At 32.9% G+C, this 22,883-nt stretch overlaps 5 protein-coding genes across 7 annotated transcripts; 2 read left to right on the plus strand and 3 right to left on the minus strand.

Moving 5' to 3' along the window:
• Window positions 1-860: 860 nt before the first annotated feature.
• Window positions 861-2,569, minus strand: LOC106347588 (dirigent protein 22-like). Its single transcript, XM_022688355.2, has one exon. It carries the CDS (start codon window positions 1,506-1,508, stop codon window positions 948-950), a length of 561 nt encoding a protein of 186 aa, XP_022544076.2. The 5' UTR covers window positions 1,509-2,569; the 3' UTR covers window positions 861-947.
• A 219-nt stretch (window positions 2,570-2,788) lies between these two features.
• On the minus strand, window positions 2,789-3,932 carry LOC125577831 (probable phospholipid hydroperoxide glutathione peroxidase 6, mitochondrial). The gene is made up of 4 exons (XM_048739751.1): window positions 3,685-3,932; window positions 3,446-3,522; window positions 3,262-3,323; window positions 2,789-3,177 (listed from the first exon to the last, which is right to left on the minus strand). Exons 1-4 carry the CDS (start codon window positions 3,736-3,738, stop codon window positions 2,948-2,950), a joined length of 423 nt encoding a protein of 140 aa, XP_048595708.1. The 5' UTR covers window positions 3,739-3,932; the 3' UTR covers window positions 2,789-2,947.
• Window positions 3,933-6,195: 2,263 nt separating this feature from the next.
• LOC106347587 (ABC transporter E family member 1) lies at window positions 6,196-9,321 on the plus strand. Of its 3 annotated transcripts, XM_048739736.1 has the most exons (11): window positions 6,218-6,355; window positions 6,454-6,507; window positions 6,597-6,712; window positions 6,795-6,880; window positions 6,954-7,169; window positions 7,267-7,356; window positions 7,445-7,749; window positions 7,871-8,066; window positions 8,145-8,330; window positions 8,404-8,913; window positions 8,994-9,321. In XM_048739736.1, the coding sequence occupies exons 3-11, from the start codon at window positions 6,610-6,612 to the stop codon at window positions 9,111-9,113; spliced, it is 1,812 nt and encodes a 603-aa protein (XP_048595693.1). In that variant the 5' UTR covers window positions 6,218-6,355; window positions 6,454-6,507; window positions 6,597-6,609; the 3' UTR covers window positions 9,114-9,321. The 3 variants fall into 3 exon arrangements, with proteins under 3 accessions (XP_013642611.2, XP_048595697.1, XP_048595693.1); XM_013787157.3 differs by lacking the exon at window positions 6,454-6,507 and having other exon boundaries at window positions 6,196-6,355; XM_048739740.1 differs by lacking the exon at window positions 6,454-6,507 and having other exon boundaries at window positions 6,196-6,355; window positions 7,475-7,749.
• Window positions 9,322-12,516: 3,195 nt separating this feature from the next.
• Window positions 12,517-16,771, plus strand: LOC106351700. The gene is made up of 5 exons (XM_048739755.1): window positions 12,517-14,266; window positions 14,336-14,513; window positions 15,400-15,485; window positions 16,217-16,288; window positions 16,382-16,771. The coding sequence occupies exons 1-5, from the start codon at window positions 14,258-14,260 to the stop codon at window positions 16,595-16,597; spliced, it is 561 nt and encodes a 186-aa protein (XP_048595712.1). The 5' UTR covers window positions 12,517-14,257; the 3' UTR covers window positions 16,598-16,771.
• Window positions 16,772-19,483: 2,712 nt separating this feature from the next.
• Window positions 19,484-21,492, minus strand: LOC106351698 (feruloyl CoA ortho-hydroxylase 1-like). The gene is made up of 2 exons (XM_013791459.3): window positions 20,937-21,492; window positions 19,484-20,585 (listed from the first exon to the last, which is right to left on the minus strand). Exons 1-2 carry the CDS (start codon window positions 21,446-21,448, stop codon window positions 20,012-20,014), a joined length of 1,086 nt encoding a protein of 361 aa, XP_013646913.2. The 5' UTR covers window positions 21,449-21,492; the 3' UTR covers window positions 19,484-20,011.
• Between the last annotated feature and the right edge of the window lie 1,391 nt (window positions 21,493-22,883).

Below are 22,883 nucleotides of genomic sequence, written 5' to 3' on the forward strand. Positions count from 1 at the left end.
TTTTGTTATTTTTAGGAGACTTTCTCTTTTCTTGTTTTGTTCTTTGCGTCTTTGAATTTCGAATCTTTTACTAAGTATTAAATATTGTAAAACGAATGTTCAAAAAAAAAAATTGTAAAACGTTATGAAAAATATTTGTAAATTAAGTATTTAAACGAGTTGAGTTGGCCTACTTATTACCAACAACGCGGCATGACACAACTGGTAGATTTCTTTGTTTGGTGACACGATGTATCGGACTTATTGTTGACACTTTTAAGTCTTCGTGCTACAAGACGTCATAGATATATTAAGGAATTGTAGTTATACCTTTCTGTCTCTAGAGACTATCTAAATATAGCTGATGATACTCTTGTGTATCACAGAGGCATCTTTCGTGTTACAGGACGTCACAGAGTTATTAAGGAATTGTAGTTACACCTTTCTGTCTCTAGAGACTATCTAAATATAGTTGATACTCTTGCTAAACAAACAAGAGTTAACGAAACACTATGTTGTCATTGGTTATTTTAAGTTTTTAATAAAAATGTTGAGACCAGAGTATTTACCTTTTTGACCACGAGATAAAAAAAGAGATATCGATTTATATGGTGATGAGTACATGCATGTGCAATGCATGCTCTCTTGCATGATATACGATAAAATAACAACTAATTTGGTAAAATTCAGATTATTTTTAAAATATACAATAAAGGTCTACTTTGAAAACGTTGTACATGTTTATCGAGAAATTTTAACACAGATGATTTTTTCATTTAGAAAAAAACTATTTATCGGTCCAAACCATTAAAATATATTTATCAAAGGACAGAAACAATGCTAGAAACGATCATCTTAGCAAAATAACATCAGATAACAGATTACTCAACATAAAATGTCACTCTTATTATAATTTTAAATCAAATAAAAAGTGCATAGAGGACACATTCTTATTTTGGTTAATTATCTTAGTAATGCAAGACAAAACAGTTATACTCAACGTTAGCATCTCCTAATTTTAGATCGAACGACTTAGTCCTAGCCTCGACATATCCTCTAGCGAACCGGAAGATTCCACTTCCTCCGACCACCGGCATTTCCCTAACTTCAGAGAGCACTGTGTTCCGACCAAGAATCGTGATCGTACTTCCTTTATACTCCCCCGTCTTGAAAGCGAAAGTCATCGCCATCAAGAAACCTAGCTGACGTTGGGCCGCTCCTGCGTAGAAACCTTGGGCCCGACCCACGACTGTAGAGTTAATCGGCACATCAGATGTTAGTGCGTTATCTATCATTGTGATTGATCCGAAGTAGGTTGAGGAGTACTTCTTAACCGGCGGTTGGATCATAATGGAACTAGGGTTTTGACCGCTTCGGATGTCATGCCAATAGACTCGGAGATGAGTGAGCTTCTCCTTCTGGAGGCGTTTCGGGTTCATTGTGCTTGCAAAGTATCCACCGTCTTCGGCGGAGGCAAAGATGGCGAGGAGGAGGATTTGTGCGGGGAGGATAAGAATGAGCTTTGACATTTTGTGATACTGTTTTTTTTTGGTAGAAATCTGTGTTCAATTTTTTGTTCTTAGTTCTTGTTATAATTGGTGTATATATAGATGAAGTTATGGTCTATATATATAACGAGTTTGTATGTAAATGCAACAAACGAGTATGGAAAAAAAAACAAAGAAAAAGATGAGTATTACTTTTCTAGATTGAAAGTTATTAGTTTAGTTACTTTATTTTGTGGGATAAACTGGAAATTTTAATCCTCTGTATTAACCTTTTGGTTTTGAATTGTTCTATATATGCATTAATTTACGATAAGCTTGGTAATTATTTGGAAAATGGTGGAAAAGTATAATTTTAGTAGGCCAGCTATAGCATTTAGGTCAGTGAGTCGTATGATTTAGGGTACAATAACTAATTCCAAAAAAAATTGCACAATATTCGAAGCTTACAATATAAACGAGTTGAGTTCAGTTTAGGGGAAAATAACGATTATGTAGAAATTATGTGTAAATTAAAGTATTTAAACGAGTTGAGTTGATCTACTTACCAACAACGCGGCAGGACACAAATGGTAGATTTCTTTTGTTTGGTGACACGATTTATTGACTTATTGTTGGTACCTTCAAGTCTTTTATATTAATCAACCCATTGTATGGACGTCTGTCTATACATAAATCTACACACAGATGCATATGATCCATTCTCATACTAGTCTATATACACACACATATGCATCTATGTACAAATTGTCTCATACATCCTATACACTACCATTTATGTCTCTAGAGTGATAAGGCTTCACAATCATGTAGAGATGAGAGTTGTACTATATAACAATCAAGCAATATTAACTAACCTACGTACATATACATCTTCCTAAACCCGCATCATCATCATAGAAATATATGTAGATAATTAAACCTTCTTGCACACTACCATTTATACGTTATTGTCCTTCCCCCAATCGCACCAAAACTTGGTGTTGTGACTTTTGTACCCTTTTTTCTTTCCCTCGAAGTCAAAATGTTATTAGATGAAAATTGTTTCTATTAAGAAAAAAAGGTTAGTTTCAAAAAGAAAACGTATGGGCTGATATGGTAATCATTAGAGCATCTCCAATGGTGTTACCCACCATCGGAGTCCTTAGCAATATAATAGTATTTTTTTGTTTTGTTTTTTGTTTTGTTTGAATAGTTAAGGATTCTAATGCTAATTGTATGTCCAATGGTGTTATCCATTATGGAATCCTTAGTTTTTTTTTAATTGAATCTTAGAAATTAAAAATTATAAAATTTGCAAAACATTTAAATTTAAAATTCATTTATTGAAAAATTAAATGTAAACATACAATTATTATTCATCTTCATCATTACTAAACTTGTTCCAAATATTTTTGATTAAATCATATCTCAATCATTCATGTAAATACCTATCACGAACATGACTCCGTATGCGAAGCATATTACCGAGATTTAGAGGCATCTTGGGAGAACCGGATACATCCACGGAATGATAACTGATTCAAACTAAAACCAGGAGTTAATACCCCCAAGAACAAAGAAAAAGTTGATACCTTGTCGAAAATGGGGTACTCAGCCTTGAAACGGGTACAAGCAAACTGAACAATCTCTTCATTAGAACCAGGTTCTTGATTCCCAAACTGGTTACAAGGGAATGCAAGGATCTCAAACCCTAAAAACCATTATAACACACAATTGTCATTTATACAAATATGGTTCATTGAAGAAACAAAGAAAACACACAAAGAAAGTATACCATGATCTTTGTACTTGTGATAGAGCTGCGCAAGCTCAGTATAGTTCGAATTGGTCAAGCCACTGCATCAAAGACAAAGGATCCAAAGAAACTACTTAATTAACATTGATCGAAATCGACTCAGATTTAAAATTATAATATAAAAAAAATTTGCAAAAGAAATGAAAATTGGGAAAACATATACCACTGAGAAGCAACGTTGACAATCAACAGAACCTTCCCCTTGTAGATGCTTTGATCCACTTCGTTTCCCCTCGCGTCCTGAAAAATCCCCAAAACAGAAATTATATATTTTTTTTAGCTTTCAAAATTCGGATCTCAGCATGAACCACATAGTTTCTCTCGATTTATGTTCAACGAAATTCGATACTCTGATTTAGAAAAACAACTTTCAATCAATCCGTAGGGAGAGAGATTTCGAACCTTGACTGTGAAATCATGGACGGATATTGGGGAAGAGGAAGTAGCAGCAGCCATCTCGAAATCTTAGTTTATGGAAGCCAAGGAATTCGATTCGTTGATGAGAGCTGAAAAGGAATCGAGTTTCAATGAAATCGAAAGATGATTCATTCTTAGGGAGCCGCCTTGCCACGTCCTTAAGGATTTGATCCTTCAACGTCTTAATTTAGGATCAATCCTTAGGTTACGAAATTTTTTTAATATTATTTATATGTCATTTGCATAGGTAATCGGGCTTAGGATTCATTACGAACCCGCGTTGCGGGTGCTCTTAAAGCCCAATAAATTAAATGAGACCCACTAAGTGGACGTTGAGATTTTGAGGCTCCGTAGGATTCTATAGGGCGTCCACATCAACGAAAAAAACTTTTTCTAAAAAATAACACGTGACATTAACAAAAAATAAATATACATATAAAGAAAAATAAATAATAAGTAAATATATAATATAAGAAATAAAAATATGATATTAAACAATAATAAGTAAATATACAATATAAGAAAAGTAAATAAAAAGTAAATATACAATATAAGAAATAGAAATATTACATTAAACATTTATCATAATTTATCATCTGATATAAAAGAAAGAAAATTAGAATACATAAATATATAATTAAAAAATGAAAAAAACTAAATTAAACATCTATCTGAAAAATGTATCTATACTAATAAAATGGAGCTTTTGAAGCTCCATAGAGCGTCCACATCAGCAAAAAAAAAACTTCTTCTAAAAGATAACACGTGTCATTAATAATAAATAAAAAAATAATAAGAAATATAAATATTACATTAAACAATAATAAGAAATAGTAATTATGATGATATCGGTAGACAGTTAATATTAACTGTTAATATTTATTTACTAATTAAATGTTCTAATATGATGATAGCTTTATATTAAAATACATTTTTAAAAATAATAGTATATATATATATGTCGGTAGAATAAATTAATGTTTATTAATTATCTTAAATATCATGATAAATAAATAAATATATATATATATATATTAACATAAAATTTAAATAATAATATTAATAATTAAGATGATGATTTATCCTAAAATAATGAAAAATATGACAAATAAGTAAATTCACTAAAATTATGGAGAAGATGACACTTCACTTCTCAAATAATAGTATAGATTTGACAAAATAATTAGGTTACTATTACGTTCTAAATTTCTAATGATCCACATGTTTTTAAAAGAAACAAATTTGATTCACTTATACAGCTTTTAATCAACACTTAAACTTTTTCTCATAAATTTAAGCCAAAACAAATTATATCAATTATAAAATACATATTTACAAATCTTAGAAACTAAATTAAATTATATATAATCTGATTTAGTATAATTAAAATTCCACTGAAAAAATATATAACTCAACATACCAAAATAACTTAACCGATCCAAATAATTATACCCAAAATCATATATTTAATTAAGATAATGTAATAATGTAGTTTAAAACATTGTTATATTTGTCTTTCTAATATACAAACTAAAAATAATTAAAACTTATCAATAATTAGAATTAAAAGTTAATCAATTATAATTGATTTTATTGTTTTGTAAATGTTTGTATCCCTGCATGAGAACCTGAAATCACCTAGGAATAATAATATAGGGCAAAGTAAAAAATGATTATAACTAAGAGTGAATTAAAGCATCATTATCTCTGAAATCTATTAAAGGTTTCTTAATTTTTTTTGTCTGGTTAAAAAAACTATTAAAAAAAAACAATCGTAGGTTACCACGTGTCAGAGACCTGCAAACAACTGTGTAAAAAACGGACGAAGGAAAGAAAAAAAAAAAAAAAAAAAAAAAAAACGGACGAAAAACGTTCCTTAATTGATGACTTTTTGTAACCGATCACTATCCTGTTTATGGGCCCCCCTTTAAGAAGCCTTTAAAATTCTGCGATAAAGATGGCTTTAGAGCAGCATTATTGCAGTATGTAAAACGGTTTCTTAGGCAAAAAGGTGTGTGTGGGCTCCACCAATATTTTAAAAACGGTGACAGAAGACGTGAGTTGAGGATCGCTTCAGATGGGTTTTGTGCACTGTTTGCGGGTCCCACCGACACGTGGCGGCCCGCAATTGGTGCGATTTTAATTTTTTTTTTTAAATCAGATAAAGCAAAAATAAAAAAGTTTTAGAAACCCAAAAAGGGGTTCAGTGGATAATCATGCTCTTAGTACTTAATTAATGTGAGCTTTTTTTTTTTCGGACAATGTGAGCTATATGTTTGAAAAATGTGAATTCTTAAATAAAAACAATGTTTATTACAAGTACAGAACTAGGAAGATTTTTAAAACAGTGTGTAGCACGAATCGCAAGGGGAAGGGCAGATAATGATTGGCTGAGAACTAGAGAGAACTGCGAATCTGAAAAGAAGATTTCCCATTTATTTAATTATTAGAATCTAAAATTTAAGAATTCTACATTTTTTAATTATTAGTATCTCTCTTTTTTTCGTGTCAAAGGACCGACACAATTTTCAGACAATAATAAAACACGAAATAAAATAAACTGAAGTATAAAAGAAACCTAGTACTCTTCGCCACCCTAGTCGATTTGTAGGGGCTCATAGATCTTTCTACTCGCCGACTGATCTGCTGTAAACTGGTACTTAGATCTTCTCTAACTTCCACCATCTTATGTTTGTTTGATCTCAGAACTTCCAGACTGGTCGTTTTATTTTTTGTTGTGATTTCTTTGGGCAGATCTCTAATTTATGTTTGTTTGGGGTTAGTAACACAATACAAGTGAATCTGAGGGTTTGGTCTCTTAATTTTCGGATTTCCTTGGGTGGTTCCGTTTCTGCTGCTTGTATTTTTTCTAACTCTAGATTTGTGTAACTTTGTAGTGTAAGTTGAGGAATGGCAGATCGATTGACGCGGATTGCTATTGTGAGCGAAGACCGGTGCAAACCAAAAAAATGTCGCCAGGAATGCAAGAAGAGCTGTCCTGTTGTCAAGACAGGTATAATCTTGTCTCAATTTCATCATTCTTGGCTAGCTCTAATATATACAAAAAACCGTATGTTATATATATATATCTCCAGGGAGACTTTGTATTGAAGTCACTCCTACTTCCAAGACTGCTTTCTTATCAGAGGAGCTGTGTATAGGATGTGGTATCTGCGTGAAGGTATATTCGCCTCTATTTATTTATTTTTTACAAACCGGCAGATACTGAGTGAGATTTTCTTCTTTTTTGGAAGAAATGCCCGTTTGAGGCTATTCAAATTATCAATCTTCCAAAGGATCTAGAGAAAGATACAACCCACCGCTATAGGTCCAATGCTTTCAAATTGCACAGGCTCCCAGTTCCAAGGCCGGGCCAAGTCCTAGGGTTGGTCGGGACAAACGGTATTGGGAAATCAACGGCTCTCAAAATCTTGGCTGGAAAACTTAAACCAAATCTTGGCAGGTTCGATGTAAGTACCAAACAAGCCTCTCTTTCTTCGATACTTAAGTTTTGCATTTTTGATAAATTGAATGTTTTTTCAAAAAAATATTATTATTTTGTGTCAGAATCCTCCGGACTGGCAAGAAATTTTGGCCCACTTCCGCGGGTCAGAACTTCAAAGCTATTTCACCCGAGTTGTAGAAGAAAATCTAAAGGTAGTTAGTTAGGATGTTTATTTTTTTTTAATATACTTGTTCGCCAAGTAAAGAAGCTGAGCTCACTCGATTCGTCTATGTATGGCAGACGGCTATAAAGCCCCAACATGTGGACCAGATAAAAAAAATTGTTCAAGGTGATCTTGGGAAGATGCTTGAGAAGCTGGACGAGAGAGGAATGATGGAGCAGATTGTCGCTGATCTGGAGTTGAACCCGGTACTGGACCGTAGAGCAAAAGATGTATCTGGTGGAGAGCTTCAGAGGTTTGCCATTGCCGCTGTTTTCATCAAGAAGGCTGAGATATACATGTTTGATGAACCATCTAGCTTCCTCGATGTGAGGCAAAGACTCAAAGCTGCTCAAGTTGTACGCTCACTCCTCAGGCCTGACAGGTTTTTTATTTTATTTTATTATTTTATCTTTGTGATCTCTCGCTCCTAGGTCATAATAATAGTAATAATAATAATAATAATAATAATAATAGTAATAGTGTGATTTTTGCTTTTCACTCAGCTACGTGATTGTTGTGGAGCATGACCTCAGCGTCCTAGACTATTTGTCAGACTTCGTCTGCTGTCTGTATGGAAAACCAACAGCATATGGTGTCGTGACTCTCCCCTTTTCTGTCAGAGAAGGAATCAACGTGTTCTTGGCTGGCTTTATTCCCACTGAAAACTTGCGTTTCAGGGACGAATCTCTGACCTTCAAGGTAAACCTTTTACAGTGACTTCTGATAATAATAAGAATAAAACAAAAAAATTTTTTTTTTGTCATTTTGGTTTACAAGGTTTCTGAGACTCCACAAGAGAGTGATGGGGAAGTGAAGTCCTATGCAAGATACAAATACCCAAACATGAGTAAGACTCTTGGAAGTTTCAAGCTGGAGGTGATGGAAGGTGACTTCACCGACTCTCAGATTGTTGTAATGCTTGGGGAGAACGGTACTGGGAAAACTACCTTCATCCGGATGCTGGTACATTCCCTTTTGCTCCATAATTGTGTGTGTTTTAAGACTTTTGACTTTTTTTTTTTTTTATGTAACGTAGGCAGGTGCACTGAAACCTGACGAGGGTGTAGAAGAAGATATGCCAGTGTTTAATGTGTCTTACAAACCGCAAACTTATGATGCGCAGCGTGAGTGTTCCGTGAGACAGTTGCTCCATGAGAGGATCCGTGATGCTTATATGCATCCTCAATTTGTATCGGATGTAATGAAACCGCTTCAGATTGAGCAGCTGTTGGATCAAGCAATTTGCACGCTCTCGGGTGGAGAGTCGCAGAGAGTTGGCATAACGTTATGCCTGGGGAAGCCTGCTGATATATATCTGATAGATGAGCCAAGTGCGTATCTCGACTCTGAGCAGAGAATCACAGCGTCAAAGGTCATAAAGCGCTTCATCCTCCACGCAAAGAAAACAGCATTTATTGTGGAGCATGACTTTATTATGGCAACCTATCTGGCGGACCGAGTCATAGTGTATGAAGGACAACCATCTATCAAGTGTATGGCTCATTCTCCACAGTCACTCCTTAGCGGAATGAACCTCTTCTTATCGGTAAAAGCTCTGAATCAATTTAATTCTCTAATACAACAAGTGGTGAGAACTAACCTCATATTGTAATCTTTTTTTTGAAGCACCTGAACATCACATTCAGACGTGATCCCACTAACTTCAGGCCAAGGATCAACAAATTAGAGTCTACAAAGGACAGGGAGCAGAAGTCTGCTGGCTCATACTACTACTTGGACGACTGACCCTTTTTTTTTATGAATATGCTGCCTGCACAAAATAAACTCGCAAGTTGTTTGTGTACTTCCCCTTTGATAAAATTTTTAATTATGACTATGGTTTATAACTTGTTTGTAATGTTGTTCCATACATCAGACCAATGATACTGTCTTTTATATGATTTTATTATATCGTTTTTAAATCTGTGGTTTAAAAAATCAATGAACAATCTTACTGAAGTAATGGTTTTTCTTGACTTGTTTTGATGCTATTGGTGCACTTGCTTCTTCTGATTTGCCTCTAGTGAGATTACAACTACGATTTGTCAAACCTTTCTCATTAACAAGTCCCCTAGATTCGTCGTAATGTATAAGGTCGCAAATCATCTCAAAGCGTTTAAGGAAGTTAATAAAAGTTAACATACACTGATGTTAACACCAGAATTCACGTTAACATAAAGCGTTTTAGAATCTGAGAATCTGATTCTAATTTTCTAAAACCAATTCACGTTAACATACACTGATGTATAACACCAAGCATGCATGAACTACATTAATTTGGATCCTTATGTTTTACCCAAACTTACTTTCTTCCACTAATATAAAGCAAAATAAAATAAATGTTAAATAAATATTTTTAGTTTATTTAAAATACATAATTATTAGACTATACTTTAAAAATACCAATTAAAAAAAGTTTTACCAAAAAAAATACCAATAAAAAAGTTGAGAATCGTGTCAATATTTTTGAGCATGTTGCAAAATTGACGTAGCCTAAAACCAATAACATGTATTTTCTTATAAAACATTTTTGGTAATTATAATAATAAGACGATACAATCGAGTGAAATTTTTTAGAGTTGCGTGGAAAATAATGTGGTCTCTTCACTTATCACCTGAATACTGTTTTTCAATCGATTTCACAAATTTTTTCTTCTTTTAAAACTTTTCTGATTTCTGATTTTTTTTTGCAATCTGATTATGTTTCTAATTTTTGATCTGATATGAAAACTCTGTAAAGAAAAATAATATTTGGCTTAACTAAAGATCCGACCTTGTGTGTGGTATTTTTTGGGATGGGCAAATAAACCGAATCCGAAAATCCGATCCGAATCCGATCCGATAAAAATTAATCAGAACCGATCCGAACCTGACATAAATGCCGAATGGATCTTGTTTTTTGGTATTTTGGGTTATGGGTATTATCCGAACCGAACCCATACCGAAATGAATATCCGATAGAATCCGAAACATTTAAAATCACAAAAAGAACGTCTACCAAATATGCTCTTAATTCTTAATATGTATCCAAAATACTTTAAGATATTATTGAACTTCTAAAATAATTATATATTACATGAAGGTTGATGGTGGAATGTTACGGTTGAAACCCGAAGTTTTTAGATTTTCGTTTTGTTTTCATTGAATAATGTTTCTCATTTCCTCAGAACTTAGTTTTTGTTTTATGATTTCATTTATCTGATTTTCTTTCTATCGCTAACTATGTTTATCTTTCGCTTGATTAACTATGTTTATCTTTCGCTTGATTTTGAATGATCACGTTTGATGTTTTTTCTTATTTTTGAATCGATTTTACTTATGTTTTGGCTATTAAAATATGTACAAATCATCTATTTTAAATCCAAAGAACCGATTTCATTTAAGTTTTAGTTACAAAATAGGTACAAATCAAGTATTTTTAAACCGAAGAACCGATTGGGACCCGAACACGAAAGTACAATGGGTTATACCGGTTCTTTGAAGATTTACTAACTCCGATCCGAACCAGATAGAACCCGAACCGGTCCTGAACCGAACTTTTATATAACCCAAATGGGGCTGACTTTGATAAACCCGAATGGATAAAACCGAAACCTGAATGGGACCCCGAATGCCCATGCTAAGTATTTTTTACCTCAATTTCCTTAATTCATAACCAATCACATTATTTATCGCCTTCGTGTACAGAAAGCCTCAACCATGGCTAAGTTCGATAAAATTAGAAACTTTCTAAAAACATTCTCATTTCAGCATTTTAGTTGATGTCAATCTTAATCATTTTTAATTTCTTTCTTTCAAAATGATATTATTCATTAGTTGTACGGAGAAAACTCTAGTTTACTAATACAAAGGTTAAAAATGTAAGAACTAAAAAAGAGTTGATTAAAAAAAAGTGTGAACGCATTAAATTGTCTGCAGTAGAACTTAAAAATTTAGTATGTGAACACATTCATTGTTAAATGATTGTAAGGCCAACACGTCAGCATATTCAAATTGAAATCGATGTGGATTGTTACGTGTCCAATGTAATCTGAAAACATTAAATGACAATCCTTCTCTTTAAATATATAAGGATCTCTATTAGGATTCGGTCATTGAATGCCACTGCCCTAATTAAAGGGGTGTTCAATCCGGATATCGGTTCGTTTTTTTTTGGTTTTCGGTATTTCGGTTAGTAAAATATAACTACCATTCTAAATCCATATTTACTTCGGTTCGGTTCGGTTTATATACCGCCGGTTTTTGGTTTATTCGGTTTAATACCAAAAAACATAATTATTTAGTTTGAGATCATATTATATGAATTTTAGAGTCATATTGTCAACACAGTCGTTTATTAAAAATATATTACATGTTCAAATAAATGAACAAAAAAGTAAAAATGCTTCTACCATCAAATAAAATAATCAAATCTATAACTAAAATCAAAGCTTGAAATTTTGAAAATAAAAATATGAAACAAAACAGAAACATGAAAGAAAAGTTTTTCACTCTTCCATAATTAGTGTTCATTAAAGTCATGTTTTTTTAATTGAACACGAAACTCTATTTGTTTACAGATAAGAAAAAAGTTGTGACAGTTTTCATTAGTTATTGTTCATCAAATTTTTAATCTTCATATTAATTTAGTGAAGACTAAAATAAAGCAAAAAGATCAAAAGAAGACTTAGAAAATAAGATGTCTGAATTGCGATGTATTGTTATTTAATTATAGTTCAAGTGTTTTACATATTAAGGTTTTTTATTACTATAAAATTATGGTAATAGTTATTAACACAAATTTAACTTATGTAACAAATAGATTTTCATGTATTGTTATAAAATATATACATATTTACATGTTTTTACTTTTAATCGTTTTTGTTTGGTTTATTCGGTTTAATCGGTTATATACCAAACCATATCCAAATCCTATGGTTTTTATAAAATTATATCCATTCGGTTTATATGGTATATACCAAAACCAAACCATATTGTCTATTTCAGTTCGGTTCGGTACGGTTCGGTTTTACCATATTGAACAGCCCTACTAATTATAGATTTTTATAATTAAATTAAAATCGGCTTAAAATATAAACCAATCGTTTCCCAGTATAATTAATACCCAACATAATTCAAGCATTCAGTAATTATAGAATCATTCGAAATTAATGACACCGAGATACTCATTTCCTTTTGCATTTAATATTTAATTGTTATTCTCTCAGCGGATGTTTTATAGAATTTTGATGTTCTAATATATAAGATGCTTTTATTTTTTTAGGTAACTTTTACTTTATTAAAAATTGTTTACCCAATCATATTTTAATAGTATATTTTATAATTGGTTGAATATCATTAATTTATATTTTTAATGATATTTTTTAGAAAAAAAATAGTTTTTTAATATGTGTGTTTCTACCTAAACATTTTATATTTAGGAAAAGAGAGAGTATTAAGTTTATCTTTAACTGAGATAGATCGAAAGAAAAAAACTTACCTACAAAACAAAATATTTTTGAAATTTACTTTAGTTTTCGAAATAAAAGAAATTCTTTTGCCTTAAATGCATTAACAATCCCAACGACACTTCTTCTTAGAGCATCTCCAATGTAAAACTTCATTTTTTTTCCTCCAAAATGGAGTAAAAGTGAAAATGAAGTAAAATTACTCTAACCCTACTCCATTTCCCACTCCATAATGGAGTGATGAACAAACAAAAAATAGATTATTTCATTTATGGAGTAAATTTTATTATGGAGTGAGATATGAAGTTGAGTTGGAGCATTACTTACTTTATATTCACTTTTACTCTATTTTAAAGAAAAAAATAGAGTGGGGATGAAAATGCCCTTCCTCGTTATATAAGATCATGTCATCCCATTAGTCCATACATTTATTTTTAATTATAAACTGATAAATTATAGTACAGGTAAAAGCCTAATATAACTAAAATTTTATTTTAGATAGCACATGTCAGAATTTTCTTATAAACTCAAAATTTTAACATATCTAAAACCTATAAAATATATATTTACACAACCAAAATATAAATTACATAAATAGTTAAAATATAAATCATGTAAAGTTTATAGTTTTCAATTGGATAAAAATTGTCAACTGAAAAATACTTCCGCGATTTTACGGCGCGGGTAAAAATCTAGTTAGAATTTATAGCATGCGATGTATTGAATGTAACCACATTAATCACCCACCATCACTTCCCTTTTTTTACATTTTATCTTTGCCATCGACTATTATTAGTTTTACAAGCATTTCCAATTGGGCAAACTCATTGCATAGTACTAGTGAAGATTATATTTACTGATTTGTTTCTATCAACATGACATGTACTACTCAATTATCTACTAAATTCCATAGTTTACACAAATTAAGGATAACTCATACTATACCCTTGCTTTTACTTAAATCAAATTTGCTAAGCTGTATAATAGTCAGGCTCATATTACTCCATATAGCTGGTGCTTATCTTATTTTTTTCTTTTTTTCCCTATCAGTGTAACACGTCAATAATATAACGATAATTGAACGTCTATAGTTATTGCTTACTATTTCACACGTACAATTATACACATCTATAGAGATATATGTGTGTAAAAAGCATCTCTGCATCTGCATGTGCATGAGTTTCTACAGAGAGAAAATTTGAAGTGCAGAAAACTCAGAAAGAAAAACATCCATATAAAGTTATTATTTTCTCTTTTAACTCTTTTAGCTCTACGATATTATTATCTTATGGTCTTTTAACTGTTTTAACTGTTTACGTAAAAAATTATCTTGCTGTAAGATTTCCACAAAATTTCACCTATAAAGTCCTAACGTGAGATGGGAAGAACACTTCACAGAAACTTTTTATTCAGACGCTTGTTTTTACTTTGTCTCGAAAGAGAATGAATCAGGTTATGTAACTTATGTTAATAATTTATAATTATTATTGATCGACTTACATGTTGTTTTGTTTTATGTAGATCATTTCCTGCGTTGAAAACGCTTGTACGATGCGTCAAGCACCTAGGGATCTCAAAAAGAGGCTTGAGACAATGTCCGTGTACTTATGTGAAACTACTTCACACTCAGCCTACGCAAAGGCCATAATTACTGGATTTTTCCAGTCGGTGGGGAGCAATGTAACTGCGGAAACAAGCTGTAAGTTTAATTGCTAAATTGTTGTAACTTTGTAGTACTATATAAATGGTATCTTATAGGCATGGGCATTCGGGGTTTTAATCGGGTTTTGGTTTAGTCCAATTGGATTTCGGTTTTTTGGGTTTATCAAAATCAGCTCGGTTCGGATTATATGAAAATTCGGTTCGGAACCGGTTCGGATTTTATCGGGTTCGGGTCGGGGTAAGTAAATCTTCAAAGAACCGGTACAATCCGATATACTTTCGGGTTCGGGTCCCAATCGGTTCTTCGGTTTAAATATACCTGATTTATATCTACTTTGTAACCAAAAAGTAAGTAAAATCGGTTCTTCGGTTTTAAAATACTTGATTTGTACCTATTTTGTAACCAAAACATAAATAAAATCGGTTCAAACAAAAGAAAGGAACATCAAATGTGATTACTCAAAATCAAGTGAAAGATAAACATAGTTATTGATCCAAAAAAAACTAAATAAATGAAAGCACAAAACGAAAACCAAGTTCTCATGAAATAAAAAACATTATTCAATGAAAACAACACGAAAATTTAAAAACTTCAACCTTCAACCATCAATTTTCATATAATAGATAATTATTTTAGATGTTCAATATATTTTGAATACATATTAGGAATTGAGATCATGTTTGGTACAAGTTCTTTTTGGAAATTTTGAATGTTTCGGGTTCTATCGGGTATCCATTTAGGTTCGGATTCGGTTCGAATAATACCCATAACTCGAAATACCATAAAACAAGATCCATTCGGTATTCATGTCGGGTTTGGATCAGTCCGGATTCATTTTTATCAGATCGGATTCCGTTCGAATTTTCGGGTTCGGTTTATTTGCCCAGACCTAGTCTCTTAATTATAAACATTTGTCTCGCAGTGCTCGCCGTCAAAAATGAGATCCATGGAGTTTTCAATGCTTACGGTCCGGTTCTATTACCATATGCAAATACCCTAAATTTACAAGTAAGTTTTTTTTCTATAGCAGTTAAGGGATTTTAGGGAAGCTTTATGGTCCAAATCGTATAACTAAAACTAATCCAGCAAGGCAATATAATTTAGTTTTTCCAAACCTTGACGCTGACATTTATTTTCATCAGATATTTTGTCAACCCTTTTATTGCTTAGGCTTGTTAAACGCTAATCCATTGTTATTTTTATTAGTTTAAGCTAAGTGTTCTTGTCTGCAACCAGTCCGGGTCTATTAATTAAAGCCCCTAAGCGATCTTTCTAAGTGTTTTTTCTCTTTTGAAGTGGGTGTCTAATAGAGAACTGTGTTGTCGCTTATTAGTTAACGTGAATGTTTAAAAATGCCTACTTTTGTTAAAACAACACATAATAATAAAGACATTATTTTGTGAAGTGAAGACTTGGGAGAAAAAAGTGTTAATATATAAAACTATTAAGCAAATAATATAAAGTAAAACAATGGTTAGAAGAGTGAATTAGTACTTAATTAATTTAAGTTATACTAGATCCTTGTATTTAAAAAAGTGACATATCTTAAGCAAAAACAATGTTTAATACTACACAGTATTACAAGTACAGAAAAGTAAGGAAGAGTTGGACATTTTATTGATTGAAAAACTGTCAAATTTTTAATCAATGCATGATTTTGTAGAGAAAGTGCATGAAAAGTATTTTTTAAAAAGAATTGATGGAATACCATTTTGTTCGACCATATAATTAATATACAGATCCAAGTGATCGATACTGTGGAGAGAATCTGCCTTGAAGCGGACTCATCGTTTTTTCCAGCTTTCGGTTACGTAAGTAAAAATATATTCTCTTTTTAATTTTTCTAAAGTTGTTATATGATGCTATTTATTTGGTTTTACTTTGGTTTGATTTTAAACTAATAGATAATTGAGGTTCTGTCGAACCACGGTGTGGACTTCGAAGCAATTCAGGTTTGGAAAACCCGTAAGAACAAGGAACGGGATGAAGGAACGTTGTCACCACGAGAGGTAGCGCTGCTGACAAACTTGCTGGGTACGCCGATAGGACCTGCCGGTGCGATCCTTCAGGGGTACGATCTTGGCCAGGCTAGCCAAGACGCCAGAAACATGGGATTCTAATTTCTAAAGACGGTTGATCTGGCCGTAGTAGCTAAAAGTCGGATGTTTGAACAATAATCGTTTAGTTATATCTCTTCTATCTTATTAGTAAGGCTTGGCCCGCTTATGATGCGGGATTATTAAACTTGGATATTTTTACTTATGTCTTTAATATATAAGGGATGATTGCATGCTTTTGCTGGTTATTTTAGTTTTTCAATTCATTTACTTTGGTATATTTCTTTTATATGCTTGTTTCATGATATCATTGAACAAATGTGGAGATTTGATAGCAGTTAGGAGATTTTGTTTTAGGTAAGCTTTAATCTTAGCCTTAGTGATGAAAAAATGTGATATGCCCCCCTATCGATGCGAGGGTGGAAATATAACTTTATCCTCGAACACAGAGAGAGAGAGAGAGAGAGAGATAATTCTTATACGGACCATTTTACCTGGTGGAACACGTTTAGGCTTTTTTTTTTTTTAAGTTTGGTCAAAATAAGCCCGTTAGAATTCTTTTGTTGCTTATCAAAAAAAAAAAAAAATTCTTTTGTTCCAAGTTAACTACCTCTTCAAAAGGCAAGTTTCTTCTTTTTTACTTGCCCCGCAAGTAATCCTCGAAAGGCTCTTAATTGTCTTCTCGTCAACTGCTCCAAAACGCCAATGTTATTGATTGAGCTAACAGTCAGCAGAAAAGCTCTTTGCTGCAACCAGGACTAGATGTGATTCAGGGGGGCTTTCTGGAGATAGAGCACGACTTTACTAACCAGGTCAATTGTTTTGTGCCGTTGACATGCACTTACAGATATGCGTACTAACACTATTAGCAAATAAATTTTGGAGTCCCAAAGACCATCTTGAACTCTCCATTGCGCTGAGGGAATATAAGAGAGAAAAACACTACATGTAAGTTTTCCATCAACAGTAGTTCCCTGCTTCAAGTAGAAGTGTATAGTCATAATTTTTTAGGAAAGGAGACATCATTTGAGAAGCTTGAAATGGTTGAGAGCTCATCACATCTAGTTAGGTGCTTAACAACGGTTTTCAACATGAAGAGCATCACAGCGGATATCGTCAACATCTACGGTGGTACAAGCAACTATGGCACCAACGATGAAGCTTGAAACTATGCCTGAGTACTTATGTGGAGTTACCCCTCAATCAGCTTACACGAAAGCCATACTTAGTGCATTTTTTCACTCGGTTGGGAGCAATGTAACGGCGAACATAAGCGGTAAGTGCAATTAACTATTTGATAAATTATTGTAACACTATGTATTTGATAAATGGTCTCTTATGAACATTATCTCGCAGTGATCTCCATCAAGAATGCGATCGATGGAGTTTTCAATTCTTACGGTTCGGTTCTTACCCCCCATATATAAATAGTACCACTTTGCAAATAAGTTTTTTTTTCATTTATAAAAAGTGGAGTTTGATAGCAGTTAGGAGATTTTGTTTTAGGTAAGCTTTAATCTTAGCCTTAGTGATGTTCTACTGGAATTTCATTGCAGTTAAGGGATTTCCCTTTTAGGTAAGCTTTAATTTTAGCCTTACGGATTTGATTAAACCTTTGTTTGGAGCCTATATAATTTTTTACAGTTTTTAAGGCTCATTTTTCTAACCCTTATGTTTACAATCGATTAAATTACTTTATGAGCATTTGTAATTGGTCAATATGTACTTATTATAGTAGTAAAAGTATTTACAGAATTTTTAATCAAATTAAACATGTAGTCATCAGATATTACTTGAAGAAATACTAAAGAGGTGAAGTATCATAGTCATTGACATATAATTATTCCTTCTAATTATCCAAATAAGGTAGACACATAACTATTTATTTAGATTTATTATTCATTTACTAGAGACCAATGTTATATATGTTATTTTTCTATCAACAACTTTTGATGGAACTTACTATGAAACTAATTAACAAACAATAAACATAGTATTAAATTCTCTATTAACCAAAAAGAAATTTCATGCAATCACAAGGTGAAACATGACAACACTAAGATTTAGTGATATATTACTGTTACTGTAGTTCATATACACCATTATCTCCGAGAGCTCTCAGCTCCCAGGACTTTTCGGTAACTAATCAAAACATCGATTCCAGTTGTTTCCGAGCTGCCTGATTCTTGATCCCTAGGTTTTTTTTGTTTTGATCAAACCACTTTCATGGAAACTTAAAAGAGTTCAACTCTATCAATGGAGTATACAACAAGGCTATAAAGACCCAAACAAACCAAAGTATAGACCAACACACTGGACAAGCAAATGAGAAAGCTTAAAGAAAAGGTGATATCACAAGTTCAACCACCGTTGTCTCCGAAAGAGGACAGTCAAACAAGAAGACTTCTTCAAATTGATTTTTTTTTCTTTTTTTATTCTTTTTTTTTAGCAAAAAAAAATTTGACGTTCCTGTTCGAAACAATAAAGGGGAGAGATGAAAACCTCCATGGTCAAAGAGGTCAGACACTTGACACCATCTAAACGAGAGACGATAAACATCTTTGATTCTTGATCCCTAATAAATCCTTCAAACACAACAAAAAATATTGAGAATTTGATGAGCTGATAAGAAACATGAGAGGAGTGGTCAAGCATTGATATTAAAAATCTTAAATAGTCATTTTTAAGTTTTTGTCACAAAAATAACCATCATTGAGAAAAATGATCAAAATAACATTTTTTGTTTTCAAAAAAAATAATTTTTTATTTTTTAAAATTTAAAATTTTGTCATCAAAACCCCAGTCCTTTAACTCTAAACTCTAAATTTAAATTAGTTAATCATAAGATATAAATATATTTTTATCCTTTAAATAACTATTTTGGTTGTTTTCCTCCTTAAATGCTATTTTCTCACAAAATAGCTATCCTAGTAAATTTCTCTATTAGAAATCTTTAAAGAATTTTCTACATATGTATTTAATACAAATTACTCAACGTGACACACGATCTAAGATGAACTAATTTCTAATCTACATATATGTTTATTCAAAATTACTCAAGAACACGACTGATGGGGTTTTTGATTCATATGGTCCGATCATAACCCCATATGCAAACACTAACTCTCTCCAAGTGAGGTTTTGATTCATCTTCCTTACAGAACAAGTCATCGTTTTTAGATGATGCCAATCTGGTCTCGGACATCCTTCTCGTCGGTCCATTTAAGGTCCAAAGTTCATCAACACGGCAGACGTATAAGCCCTTACATATATACATGAAAAAGCCAAACACTTAAGTAGACAAAAAGAGTAATTTGTATTGATCAGTGATAGTTATACAATACAATACCAAATAAAGTGTCAAGAAGACATCAGACTATGTCTCTTCTTTCTTCTTTATTCACACACAAACAAGAAGCAACAAACAAACAAACAAACAAAACCAAGAAACCAAACTCCATCAAGAGCTGATTGTGATCATATCTTGGCAAAATCAACGGTCTTCTTTCCATCATGTGCCTTCTTGAAGAAGTACCTAACGTAATCAGAGTACACGACGTCTCTATAGATCGGTTCCTCTCCATTTGCTATCACCTCGGGAAGAGGACCAATCACTGACTCTGGTTTTGGATTCACAAAGATAGGTACCGAGATTCTGTTGTTGCTACCGTTAGCTAAGACACGATGCTCCACGCTCTTGTAACGACCATTGCTCAAGATCTGCATGGCGTCTCCGATGTTGATCACGAAAGATCCGGGAACCGGTGGCACGTGAACCCAGTTCCCTGACACCAGAGAACGCACGTGGAGACCACCGATCTGGTCTTGTAAGACAATGGTGAGGGAAGAGATGTCAGAGTGGCGGCCAACGCCAACGGTTAGGTCAGGGTTAGGACAGATGGGATAGTAGTTGAGGTTGACTCGAATCGAACCCATGAAGAGTGACTCTTTGGTCTCGTCTAGCTCTTTCACATTGAGGTTCTTCCCCAAATACTCTAGAAGCTTCCTCACCATTGTCTTGGACTTGTTCATGTAGTCTAGAGCTTCATTCCTAAAATCAAGAAAATCAAGAATTGTTTATATGAATCAATGATCACTGTAGTTTCAAATTATATTTAGGCTTTGTTCACGTATACTTAAAAGAAGTAATAATGTAGTTTAAAAATTAATAACTCTATCTATATATGTCTAACGTCATTTCTTTGAAATTATAAACTCTGAATTTAGGAATATATCTAAAACTTTAATTTTAGATCTGAATTTATATATAACCTTTTAAAATTGACGATTTTTTTTTTTTAAAAAAATTAGGTTTGGTCTCTTATTCAACCGCTCTAGTCTCACATGCTAAAAACGGTCCGTCGATGATTAAAACAGTGACATATTTGATTTTTGAACTCACTTGCAAACATCAGGCCAAAACTGTGATGCTTCAGTTTCAGAGACAAAGAAGAGACTGAGATAATCTTTCCACTCCAAAGCCTTCTCTGCACGAGGACTGAAACTCGTACCGAACCTAACATTGGTCGACAGAGAATTCTCCTTTGTGTATTTGCTCTTCTCTTCTACAGGAAGATTGAAGAATCTGTGAGTAGCGGCCTTCACGTTGTCAAGAACTTCCAAAGGAACTCCATGGTTGATCACTTGAAAGAAACCCCATTTCTCAGCAGCGTCACAGATAGCTTTAGCCACGTTGCTCTCGTCGGGGTTCGACATGTCGATGACAGGAATGGCTTCGTCTGTCTCGTTGACGAACTTGTTGATGAGACGTTCTTCGAATGGTTGAATGTATTGATCTGGAAGAGCTTTTATTCCTGTTTCTGACAAACCCTTTACGCCGTTTCCTTGGTTGACAACGAACTCGGTTACTTCGGCTGGGTCCGAGAATTGGGTTGTAGAGACTGTTGGAGCCATTAGGTTGAAATGTTAGAATAAAGATTGGAGAATTTTGATTGTGTTGTGAAGATAAGTTACTGAGTCCAGAGAGTATTTAAAAGGGAAGAGAATGTCATTAGCTTATGAGTGACCAACCTTTATGGCTCTCACCATGCTTCTTCTTCCCGCCTTTCCATCTGTATTAATTTAATAGTGTTTCAAAAATTTAGTCAGTAGGATAACTTTATTTTAATTTGGATATGGTCAGCTTCCAAAGTGGCATTTTGCTATACAAGCTCTAAATTGTCATAAAGGATTATCATGGAGTCATTGAAACATAAGATAATTTTGGTAAAGAGAAAAGAATGTCACGCTAATTTTTTTTAAAGATGTTTAAAAATTAAATACATAAAAGATGTACGTATATTTATTAACAAAGTTGTAATTCTAATGAAAATTATATATCTTACATTGCTTTTCACATATTACAAACATGCGCAGATTCTTGTGGTAATACTATAATATGCAAGTAATGTTATTCATGACTCAAATGAACGAAATTTCAAAGGTCATCCATTGATTTGTTAGATTAGCTCTGCATTGGTTTAGGTGGAGGGTAACTAATGTTAGTAATGAATCAAATATTTCAGTAATCCCAGTCATTCATATATACGTTTAGTAATATTAGTTTGTACGTTGCTAACCATAATGAATGTAAAATCAAATGTCATATATATCATAGAGACATAGGCATCACAGTAACGTAACAGTTATTATATCTAATGTGTTTTATCCTTCTTTCTTACGACAATTTATATCCCTCTCTCCACGACAATATATACAAATTTTTGTGTGATCTCGTCTAATAATTAAGAAACGCTATATCCGTACACATCGCAGTCGTAAGAGGAAAAAAAATGGAAAGAATCAAAAAACTTTCTTGTGACATAACAAACCTGAAACTTTTGATAAATAATCTTGGTAGGTGGAGAAGCATGGGACTAGGCATGCTTCTTGTTGCGCCAAGCAATCTACCATTCTAACATGCTTATTTTGACCAAACTTAATGGGCCTTTAAAAGCCCAAATTTGTTACCACCAAAAGCAGACTGGTCCGCATAATGTAAAGAAGTATCTCTCTTCGAGAACAAAGTTATCTTTCCACGCTCGCATCAATAGGGTTCGTAAGATGTGCAGCCTAGGGCTTTGAATCCCCAATGAGTTTTCCTGAGAATCGAGCAAAGATTTGCTGGAAAGGTAAAAGTAAAGAACAGTATTAAAATGTCTTCTTCTTTTCTTTTTTCTTTTTTTTTTGCTAAAGAGCAGTATTAAAATGTCTGTGTACGGAAAATAGAATACGATAATCTTTTTGTTCAAAAAAAAAAAAGAATACGATAATCTTTAATCACTTCTGTGCATAACACAGGCTTTTTGCCAAAACCAAAAAGAGTAGAAAAAGAATCTAAATACTTTTT

This window comes from Brassica napus, chromosome A1, assembly GCF_020379485.1.
Source record: "Brassica napus cultivar Da-Ae chromosome A1, Da-Ae, whole genome shotgun sequence".
NCBI classification, from domain to species: Eukaryota; Viridiplantae; Streptophyta; class Magnoliopsida; order Brassicales; family Brassicaceae; genus Brassica; species Brassica napus.

Bases quoted from the DNA above. Each gene is read 5' to 3' on its own strand.
- LOC106351698 (XM_013791459.3), bottom strand. From the start codon at position 21,448: ATGGCTCCAACAGTCTCTACAACCCAATTCTCGGACCCAGCCGAAGTA. The intron at 20,586-20,936 runs GTGAGTTCAAAA...TCTTGATTTTAG, and splicing joins TTTTGGCCTGATGTTTGCAA to GAATGAAGCTCTAGACTACA.
- LOC125577831 (XM_048739751.1), bottom strand. From the start codon at position 3,738: ATGGCTGCTGCTACTTCCTCTTCCCCAATATCCGTCCATGATTTCACA. The intron at 3,324-3,445 runs GTATATGTTTTC...TCTTTGATGCAG, and splicing joins GTCAACGTTGCTTCTCAGTG to TGGCTTGACCAATTCGAACT. The intron at 3,178-3,261 runs GTATACTTTCTT...AATGGTTTTTAG, and splicing joins TCACAAGTACAAAGATCATG to GGTTTGAGATCCTTGCATTC.
- LOC106347587 (XM_013787157.3), top strand. From the start codon at position 6,610: ATGGCAGATCGATTGACGCGGATTGCTATTGTGAGCGAAGACCGGTGC. The intron at 7,750-7,870 runs GTTTTTTATTTT...CTTTTCACTCAG, and splicing joins TCACTCCTCAGGCCTGACAG to CTACGTGATTGTTGTGGAGC. The intron at 8,914-8,993 runs GTAAAAGCTCTG...TTTTTTTTGAAG, and splicing joins GAATGAACCTCTTCTTATCG to CACCTGAACATCACATTCAG.
- LOC106347588 (XM_022688355.2), bottom strand. From the start codon at position 1,508: ATGTCAAAGCTCATTCTTATCCTCCCCGCACAAATCCTCCTCCTCGCC.
- LOC106351700 (XM_048739755.1), top strand. The intron at 14,514-15,399 runs GTAAGTTTAATT...TTTGTCTCGCAG, and splicing joins TGTAACTGCGGAAACAAGCT to TGCTCGCCGTCAAAAATGAG. The intron at 16,289-16,381 runs GTAAGTAAAAAT...TTAAACTAATAG, and splicing joins TTTTTCCAGCTTTCGGTTAC to ATAATTGAGGTTCTGTCGAA.